The sequence below is a fragment of the Sinocyclocheilus grahami genome, unplaced genomic scaffold, assembly GCF_001515645.1.
Source record: "Sinocyclocheilus grahami isolate Dianchi unplaced genomic scaffold, SAMN03320097.WGS_v1.1 scaffold453.1, whole genome shotgun sequence".
NCBI lineage: Eukaryota > Metazoa > Chordata > Actinopteri > Cypriniformes > Cyprinidae > Sinocyclocheilus > Sinocyclocheilus grahami.
In genome coordinates this window covers 1,328,771-1,339,686 of record NW_015505632.1, presented here as the reverse complement: position 1 = coordinate 1,339,686, position 10,916 = coordinate 1,328,771, and the positions used below count along the sequence as shown (strand labels likewise).

The following is a 10,916-nucleotide window of genomic DNA, read 5'->3' as shown; positions in this document are numbered from 1 at the left end:
GCTTTTTACAGTGTAATACATGAATTTGTGACATAATAATACAAAAATTATTGTATTAAAATTGGGAAAAAGCAAAATGAAAGCATTTTGTCTAGTGGTCTTTTGGACCCCCTCAATGTTAAGCCTACTCACTTTTTCCATTCTAGCTGTTTGGTCAAAGAGAATGAAAACCCACCCACACCATTTATTCTCTTTATCTGACGTGTAAACGTCACATCCCAAAACAAGGTTATCTATCAGAGGTTTCACTGCAGTCCTTACAAAAAATGCATACATCTAAAACCACACACAAAATAATGTATATTTTTGGATTTTGAAGCCCGGGTGTGATATGTCACGCTTTCTTCTGCTGACTGGTATTTCACACTGTTTTTGTGGCTTTTGATCACATGACCGCTAAATGGAGAACGGAAAGTGGGTGAGAACTGAAACTGTGACATTTTAACAAGTGTCAGCTCATTTTTAATTGACAGTTGAACTCATGTAGCCTCAGGCTATGCAAATCTGCAATAGTTTTTCTCCTTACATTGTTAAATGAGTGTAATACATGAATTTGTGACATAATAATACAAAAATTATTGTATTAAAATTGGGAAAAAGCAAAATGAAAGCATTTTGTCTAGTGGTCTTTTGGGCCCCCTCAATGTTAAGCCTACTCACTTTTTCCATTCTAGCTGTTTGGTCAAAGAGAATGAAAACCCACCCACACCATTTATTCTCTTTATCTGACGTGTAAACGTCACATCCCAAAACAAGGTTATCTATCAGAGGTTTCACTGCAGTCCTTACAAAAAATGCATACATCTAAAACCACACACACAAAATAATGTATATTTTTGGATTTTGAAGCCCGGGTGTGATATGTCACGCTTTCTTCTGCTGACTGGTATTTCACACTGTTTTTGTGGCTTTTGATCACATGACCGCTAAATGGAGAACGGAAAGTGGGTGAGAACTGAAACTGTGACATTTTAACAAGTGTCAGCTCATTTTTAATTGACAGTTGAACTCATGTAGCCTCAGGCTATGCAAATCTGCAATAGTTTTTCTCCTTACATTGTTAAATGACAAAAGTGCCATCATTATCATTGTTCCAGAGAACAAACTGAACATACAGGTTAGGCATTTCTCTCAGCTGACAGAATTTGATGAAAATGTTTCTGTCAAGTTATCTGTAGGCTAGGTACTAGCTTTTGTGTGCCTTTAGTGTTTCATAAATGTAGAGCTCTCGTATCAGATACAGTCAGTTTTGCTCATATTGTCATTGACACCTGGCAGTATAGAGGTCCATGTACAGTATTTGTAATATTTATGTTTTTTCTGTACAAAATGTTGTTACAATGGTTACATCAACCTGTGTATTGTGATAGCCCTGCAGATTCTGTCTGCTGGCAAAGAGAATACAGCTACAACTCTGACAGTCACAACAGCTGCAGTTTTCCATGTTTAGATCATTTTTTAATAGCTGAATCACAGAAAGACATTCACAGAGAACAGAGGCGTATTATGAGGAGATTGATGTCTGCCAGCGATTATTGAACTCTTGGCAGGTAGAGTGAGGTGGCGGCGGTTCCCAGGAGACTGTGGCCACCATCTGCACTGGAAAGAGATGCAAACAATTCCCCCTTCACAAAGCCCCTGTGTGCTGTTGTGCTGCTCTGTAAGAAAAAGTGAAACTGAAAAATTGTAATGTGGTAAATGTTCCAACCAGTCTGATTTAGTGGCATAAATATAAGCAGCATTTTGTTTGAAGCTGTGTAAATGCTTCCTTAGGCTGATGAAAAGGATGAGCTGCTCTTCACAAAAATGACATGTCCATTACATTCTCTTTATCATCCAATATAAGAGGATGTTAACTATATGTCCAAAATTGCAGCAACAATCTGGAGAAAATCAATATCTATCTACTCAAATAAATGCTGTTCTTCTGAACTCTTCTGAACTTCATCATAGAATCCTGAAAGAAGTATCAGTTTCCACATAAATATTACTATTTTCAACTGATAATAATAAGAAATGTTTCTTGAGCACCAAATTGGCATATTACAATGATTTCTGAAGACTGGAGTAATGACTTCTGAAAATTCAGATTTGCAATCACAGAAATAAATTCAATTTTATATTATATTAAACTAGAAACCATATATTTTAAATTGTAATAACATTTCACAATATTACCGTTTTTACTGTATTTTTAATAAAAAAATAGAGCCTTGCTGAGCATTAGAGACTTCTTTTAAGAAAGTTGAACAAGCTTAAATTCCCCAAACATTTGAAAAGTAGTGTAAATGTAATCATTTTACAATGATTAAATATATGTTGAATATTATAAGGAATTGCATGACACAAATGTTATATTTAAGTCAGAGCCAGGTATGAAAAAAATAACAGCCAATGAGGCAAATCAAAAACTTGTGTATCAAAACTTCACAAAAACATCCTCAAACTTTTATGTATTTACTCTAAATGAGCATTTGCATGCTTGAGCTGTTGATAATGTGTTTAGCATCAAACACCACTTCAGTCTGTCGTGCCTCTCATTAAGAGCATGTAGTATTCATTAATATGGATATAAGAAATGAACAACAAACAATAACATAGTTACCAAGGTAGCTGCATAAGAAGAACTAAAAGCAAACAAAGATTTGCAAGGACTTGCATATTAAATGGATGATTCACCCCAAAAAATTAGCTCTTACAGGCAATATTGGTGCATGAGTAAAATGAATAGCACATTTAAAAAATATCTGATGTCTTTATTCACAAGGGCAGAACAAAAAGTCAGATAGACAAAAGAAATATTCATGATTGCTTTTTTTCATATAAGCTATAGTTAATACATTTGTGCTTAATACTCAAGCAAAATTAAATTACAATAAAATCAGTGGGAGCCTCAATATTTACACACAGACAATTCAAGTAAAATATAACAACATCACTGATATATTTTTATCAGGGAGACAACTCTACTGAAAGTCTCAGATGGTAAACATGACAATATTCACAGCTGAAAGAATATGATCAAACATAACCAAAAGACTTGAAATGTCATGATTCTAATTAAAGTGTGCCAAGGTGACTTTTTCAAACTATGATTGTATTTTAAATGTTAATAACCAGATTGAATTCAAGTATTTAAAGGTGAAGCAAGTGTAAACACTGTGGCTCTGTCACAGTGTTTTTTTTTTTTGCTGAGAAGGGGTTTGGGTCAAGAGACCCACTAATGTCTGTAGAGCAGCTCCTGTGGTCTAGTCCCCTTAGGTACAGTTTGGATATGCTTGTTTTGAGACTAGAAGCAGCATCTTTATTATTTGAGTTCCTGAGGAGATTTTCTTCCTGGCCATTGCAAGAAGTTTCATTTGATTTATTAGTACCGTTATGGTGAGCACAAATAGACGGAGAATTGGTTGATTCTAATGGGACAGCGTGTCTTCCAAGAGAGGAGTCTGAATTTGATTCCTCACACTGGACTTGATCAACTGACATCGAGGCCAAGCTTAAATGACTTGCATTCCCAACTTCCTTGCGTGTCAGCACAGGTGTAGATGATGAAGAGGATGAAAGTCGTACCTCAATGAAAGTTCTTTGAGTGTTGATGACAGTAACCTCTGATTTTGAGACTTGCTCCTTTAGGTCCGGGACTTGTTCCTTCTTGGAAGGCTTGAGTTCTTCTTTGGTGGTGTTGATGGAATTTGTCTTTAAGACACTGGACACAGTGGGTTGGTCAGTTTTACAAGTAACCCTGATCTTCTCAGATGTCCTGGTGGATTTAGGGCTACCAGTTGGTGTGGTTCTTTTGGAGATAAGTTTAGGAGACTGACTTTGGGAGCTGAGAGCTTTTTTCTGTCCTGGACTTTCCACTCTTGGCGTTCTAGAGACGGACTGTTCTAGGTCTTTGGATTTACTCTTAATACTTAGACCCTTAAGTTTAGAAGAGGTATTTGACTTTTTATCATCAACTTTGAGTCTACTTCTCAGCAGGGGCGAGATAGGAGTGTCATTAGGGGATTTAGTTCCCAAAGATTTGACACAATAAGAGGTGGATTTACTCTGGGTTTGGGAAAGTGATGATTTCAAGTCAAGTATAGGATGATCTTTCTCTTTCTCCTTGTCTTTTGGAGCAATTGTAGAGGAGGCCTGCCCACTAGTTTTGCCATTTAATGCCTTGGGCTGTGACACAGTTGACCCCAGTGGCACTTGCTCAGTATTGAGTTTCTCTACTGACAGAGATGCATCTGAGAGCAACTTAGTTGTCCTCTCTTGACTTCTTGGGGTGACGTGACTAATACCCTGAGTAACAGCGGGATAAGGGACACCTGTTGGTGTCTGGCAGATTTGAACAGATTTTGAAATGGTTTCACATTTTTCATCAGTGTTGCAGTTTGATGGTGTTCTCTGAGATGCACACATTGCCTCCTGTTGTGTGGGAGTGTGTCCACTCTCCCCATTTAGGAGATCATCACCTGAAACTTGAGGGCAAAGTGGATCTGGTAACCTAGAGACAGAATGATACTCTTGCGAATCCTTGTCTTGCATTGTGAGTGACAGAGGGTTGTGGAGATCCATACTAGCAAGTATGCCTCCACTAGCAAGACTGTCAACAGTCTGGCAATTGGCCGTGCTTTTTCTGTCTGGCAAACAGCTGCCCTCTGATTGGCTGAATGCAGGCTGACTGACAGTGCTGTAACAGAGCTCAACCTCTTCCTCATCGGAGTCAGTGTCCTGAGGACCCTCACAGTGACCTTGAGACGACTCTACTTTGACAGCACTGTCTGTAGAGTCACTCTCAGAGTCACCATCTTCCACCAGACTGTACATACTTGCTTTCTCTAGGACAATGTCCTCTCCCAGATTACTAAAGTTCCTTGAGTAACTATTTAAAAACGTCTTTCCTACAGGAAAATGGCAAGCGCTGTTCCCCACATCTAGGATTTACTCTTAATACTTAGACCCTTAAGTTTAGAAGAGGTATTTGACTTTTTATCATCAACTTTGAGTCTACTTCTCAGCAGGGGCGAGATAGGAGTGTCATTAGGGGATTTAGTTCCCAAAGATTTGACACAATAAGAGGTGGATTTACTCTGGGTTTGGGAAAGTGATGATTTCAAGTCAAGTATAGGATGATCTTTCTCTTTCTCCTTGTCTTTTGGAGCAATTGTAGAGGAGGCCTGCCCACTAGTTTTGCCATTTAATGCCTTGGGCTGTGACACAGTTGACCCCAGTGGCACTTGCTCAGTATTGAGTTTCTCTACTGACAGAGATGCATCTGAGACCAACTTAGTTGTCCTCTCTTGACTTCTTGGGGTGACGTGACTAATACCCTGAGTAACAGCGGGATAAGGGACACCTGTTGGTGTCTGGCAGATTTGAACAGATTTTGAAATGGTTTCACATTTTTCATCAGTGTTGCAGTTTGATGGTGTTCTCTGAGATGCACACATTGCCTCCTGTTGTGTGGGAGTGTGTCCACTCTCCCCATTTAGGAGATCATCACCTGAAACTTGAGGGCAAAGTGGATCTGGTAACCTAGAGACAGAATGATACTCTTGCGAATCCTTGTCTTGCATTGTGAGTGACAGAGGGTTGTGGAGATCCATACTAGCAAGTATGCCTCCACTAGCAAGACTGTCAACAGTCTGGCAATTGGCCATGCTTTTTCTGTCTGGCAAACAGCTGCCCTCTGATTGGCTGAATGCAGGCTGACTGACAGTGCTGTAACAGAGCTCAACCTCTTCCTCATCGGAGTCAGTGTCCTGAGGACCCTCACAGTGACCTTGAGACGACTCTACTTTGACAGCACTGTCTGTAGAGTCACTCTCAGAGTCACCATCTTCCACCAGACTGTACATACTTGCTTTCTCTAGGACAATGTCCTCTCCCAGATTACTAAAGTTCCTTGAGTAACTATTTAAAAACGTTTTTCCTACAGGAAAATGGCAAGCGCTGTTCCCCACATCTAGGGCAGAGAAATCCAGAAGGTTAGGTTGCAATTGTGCTGCAGTTCCTCTGTCGTCTACTTGACTGCACTCTTCTGTTTTTGCACTTGCATCTGTGGAATCCAAGACACTTCTGTCTTTTTCTTTGCTTTCTGCTGAGTTCAGTTCAGTTATGACATCATCAATATTAGTGATGGGAATGCTGTTGCTGTGGATTGCTAATGCCTGTTTCGCATTTGTTTCTGATGAAAGGCTTTCTTGGGCTGCAACAATAATTTTGTCCATATGATTCCTTTCTTCTGGAGGTCTAGGTGTCTCCATTTTAGACGAGACCTCACAGCCAGAAGACATAACCAGGCTAGAAAGTCGATCTACAGCTGCAAATATGGACAAAATACACTATGGTTACACATTATATCATATTCAGTTATTCAACACGATTCATCACATCAGTTTGCACTTCAAATCAATAATAGGCAGTTAAAACATATCAAACAGTTAAACAGAATCACTGGATATGACGATGTTACATCAAGATAAATCCTACCATACAAGTGCACCACTGAAGCCTGCGAGACAAGCTACAAATTGCCTGTATTATAAATCAACATTCCATTGGAAAACTATTTCAACGAATCCTTTCCATTGTCCTACAAATATGCGTAGCAAATTATACTGAAAGAAACCCAGATCAGTACCATTGCAGTTCATTTCATAGTCTGATATTTCACTGACTCTGTTATTCATTAATGTTGTTCAAAGTCAGCACCACAGAGCCAAACTCCATAGGAAACTTTGGACTACTATGAAATAACTTTTCTGAGAAAATAGGTGAGTCTCACTCTGAGCATACCTAGGGATTGGTGGGACACAAAGACAAAGGCAATCCGTAGAGAAAGGATTTTTGTATTGTTTCAGATGCTGTACTACTGGCATCCTGGAGGCATATTTTCTAAGGCTTTGCTCAGTTTTGTCTGAAGCCGACACCTCTGAATATTCCATTCACGATTAAACAGACAAATGTAAAATAAGCAAAATTTCCTGAAATATTGAATGCATTCAAAGGTTATTTTACAGGGCATAACTGAAAATGGTAGACCTGGTGGTACATTCAACACGATGGAGTGTATGTTATTCTAAACAACATTATTTACATAAATGCAAATGAGCATATGCTCTAATGTATATGATGAACAAGATCGATCACATACAGTATAAACATTAGATGACGGCAGGAATAGACAGACAAAGACAGACATATTAATACACTATATAACAGTTGTTTCTTGAGGCTATTGCTCTGCATGATGAGACTCAAAAGATCTCTTAGTAAGAAATGTTTTGACCAAAATTTTATGAATGTGCTACATGACAGTCAGAGCAATAACACCAAATCTAGATTCTAATTGACTAACGGCCTCTAGGAAGCAGTAGCGCTGTTACTCTACACATCTACGGTGGCTACGGTAGTAAAGTAATCAATAGTCACCATTGACAAATAGCCAGGAGCCTGCAGTTCCCTTTGAGCTGGTGAAGGGTACTGCCAGAAAGGGGAAGCCTGTAGTACTCCTATCTCTTTAAGGCAGCATGGGAAAAGACAGACTGATCTCTATTGCAGTGGCAATTCTACCTGTGCTTATAATCTCTTGTGAAGGATATATTATACAAGACCTGTTTACCCTGCTATATTTTGATATATTGTTTATACAATTAGGAAACAGCTTTAAATCTGCTGGAGCACCACAGTCTGCGGGAAGGGAGGAGGGAATGTGGATAATACTTTAACAAGCCTTCTAGAGCAATATGACACTATACATAACACAGCATTGACTACTATTATTGATCAAAGCAAATTCATATGTTGATTATTAGATTGTCCATGTAAATTAGGACAGGTATCAGTATAGTTACTAGTGTAGTGTAGAGAAGATGTTTAATTAGATTAGGGAAAATATCTTGTGAGATTATAAAATTATGTTAATCCAAAAATGAAATCATTTATGTTGTTCCAAGCTTGAAACTTCAGTTGCCGTTCCTTGTAACTGCATGGAAAAGAGTGAGTTTGCAAAATTTCTCCTTGTGTGTTCCACCGAAGAAAGAAAATCATATTGGTTTGGGACAATAGAAGTGTGGGTAAATGATGAGAGTTTTCATTTTGGGGTGAACATCCTTCTTTTGGAACATTTAAATGAGCAGACATACATGGGAAAAACCATAGACTGTATAAAACCATGGACGTAGTGTCCGTGACATCACCCGTAGGTTTCTGAAGAGCGTTTTTGAAGCTCAAAGTTGGCGGAGCCGGCCGTCGCCATCTTGGCAGCGTGTCACCACGCGTCACTCCCAGATAATCGAAAATGGGCAAAGAGGCAGGAGCTGGTTGCTGAAACCACGCCCACCTAGCTCGATGGTGGTGACAGCACCGGCAATCCACCTGTCACTCAAGTGGCCACGCCCTTAATTATGCAGAACTTTAAGGCTTAATATAATTTAAACTGAAAAAATTCACCCCCCCTCACAAGTTGTCATGAAGGGCAAAATTAGCTATACAGACCAAAACCACTTTTTGTACCAGGCTGTAAACATATTTTTTTCTGCTGTAAAGTTGGGCATTTTAACAAGGGAGGTCTATTGGGATTGACTCCCTTTTGGCGGCCAGTCGATGAATTACAGTTTTAGTCACTTCCGTGTTGGTTTCACAAGAGAGACCGGAAGGTTGCTGCTTGGGAAAAACCCATCAGCAAAGCTAATATCGACTTCTCATTGGTTAACTCCAGAAAGCAATAGATACTGTATGCCGGCTGCAACTCACCTGAGACTGGCTTCTTAATCTCTAAGGTCAATGTGATTGGCAGGTTGTGCATGAGGTCACAGATCTCCTGATAGGTGGATGTACACACAGGGGTGTCACCAATTGTTACAATCTCATCACCAACGCTCATCTTCCCTGAGGCTTCCTGAAGGAATACACATGAAAGAAATGGGTGAAATGCATTCCTCAGATTTATTCTGGAGATATCTCATCCATGTCTCCAAGCACAACCAGCTGTCCGACACAAAGTGTTATCTCAACAGTGAGGATGGGAATCGTGAAGAATTTAACAATTCTGGTCCCTTAACAGTTCCATTAACAATTCTTTCAGTTTTTTAGGGAAAGAAAGATATAAATAAATAGAAAATAAATACATAAGGGTGCCATAAATGCAGTTCAGTTATTCGTCTTAACAATATATCAAACATCAATACTAAACAAACAAAATGTGGGGTCACACTTTATTTTAAGGTCCAATTCTTGCTATTAACAAACCATTAACTATGACTTTTGCCTCAATAAACTCTTAATTTACTGCTTATTAATAGTTAGTAAGGTGTTTGTTAAATTTAGGTATTGAGTAGGATTAGGGATGTAGAATATAGTCATGTAGAATATGTGCTTATAAGTACTAATAAACAACCAATATGTTAATAATAGGCATGCTAATAAGCAACTAGTTAATAGTGAGAATTGGTCCCTACTATATTAAAGTGTTACCAAATGTGGTAACATTTTTCATTCATTTTTATGAAATGCTCCTGACAAATGCATGTATATATTTAGTTACTCATTGTCATGTGTAGAACCAGCCTGTAATTAAACTGAGATCTCACAGTTGTGAACCGTGTTCTTTTTAGTGTTTTCTTTTCTTTCTTTTTTTTACAACACAGACTCATTAGACTTGTTTGTTTGGGAACTGTACTACACTGGTTACATTATATAATTTTAATTCACAAAAAATGCTCATGAAAGTCATTCTTTTCTAATTTTGCTGTTTTAAGCTATAGATTCGGTAGTCATGTTGTGGCACCACTGAATCAGTAATGCAGGAAACTCAAAGTATTTAAGTATAATATTCTGTTCGCATTGGTGGAAGAATGAACAAGTAAAAACCATCAACAGAACCAAATGTCTTTTGGTTCTGGTCATTTCTTTTTAAAAGTCTCTTTCTCTTTCAGCCATAGTTGAATGTTAAAAAACATTACAATTAATCAAAACATTCACAATTTCCAGCCTACCCTTTCCGCAACACCTCCCGGTCTCAGCCCTGTGATCAGCACCTTGAGTGGAGCGGATTTAATCTCCAGATCCAGACCGAAAGACTCAGTCTCATTACGCTGGAGCACTATCGTCTCAATAGTGCAGACCCCTGCTAACTCACTGGATTCCCCCTTCTTGCAGTGCAGCATCCTGCAGGGCGGCCGTGTGCTGTTCTGTGCAACCTGGACAGCGGTTGCTGGGACTAAAGGTGGTTCTTCACCCTTGGCTCTTTGTGGAGGGTTAGGGCACTCAATGCTCATCATGCTCTTGACACGAGTCACAGCTTTGTGCTCCAGCTTGGGTGAGCGTTTGACCTCCTGCCCTTCTCGATGGGGCTCTTTTTTGATGCCCAGGTTTGTTCCTCCGGCTGTCTCCATACAGCGAATGGGCATGAAGGGAGATTCGGCACTAGGCAGGCCGCTAGGTCCTTCCTCAGATTCGAGCGAGATGCCGTAGAGCAGAGTGGCTGGTTCACTGCCTATCTGTCTGTGGCTCTCACTGCTATCCTGGCTTTCATCATCGACCTCGAGAGACGACGTGGCTATTACAATACCAGAGCCTTCCTCTTGGTGGTGGTGGCCGCCATCCGAGAACCCGCGAAGGCGGCGACGGAAAGGGCCACTGTCCTCTTCAAGGCCGGTTTCATCGTCGCTAGGTTCATCCTCATAGCATATGACCCGACGCTGACGAAGAAGTGGGCTGCGAACAGAACTCGGACTGCTTCCCACGCTGGCCTGTTGGGGTGTGTCTGCAGTGCGACCAGCCCCTCCAGAGGCTTTACAACATTCTGGGGTTGTGGGACTACTGTCTGAACCCCTATAGGAGCAATCCTGATACACTGTTATGATAAGAGGACAAAAAAAACAAAACAAAAAAAAACACACTCTGGTGATAAACTGTCACTG

The 10,916-nt window shown here is 39.8% G+C and overlaps 1 protein-coding gene across 1 annotated transcript in view; it reads right to left on the bottom strand.

Annotated features, from left to right (window-relative positions):
* Positions 1-1,532: 1,532 nt before the first annotated feature.
* Positions 1,533-10,916, bottom strand: part of LOC107552549 (uncharacterized) — a 79,637-nt gene continuing 70,253 nt past the window's right edge. Inside the window, 5 exon segments of the mRNA XM_016234448.1 lie at positions 1,533-1,658; positions 3,175-4,926; positions 4,929-6,313; positions 8,749-8,893; positions 9,990-10,849. Coding sequence (XP_016089934.1) covers positions 1,533-1,658; positions 3,175-4,926; positions 4,929-6,313; positions 8,749-8,893; positions 9,990-10,849 — 4,268 coding nt within the window.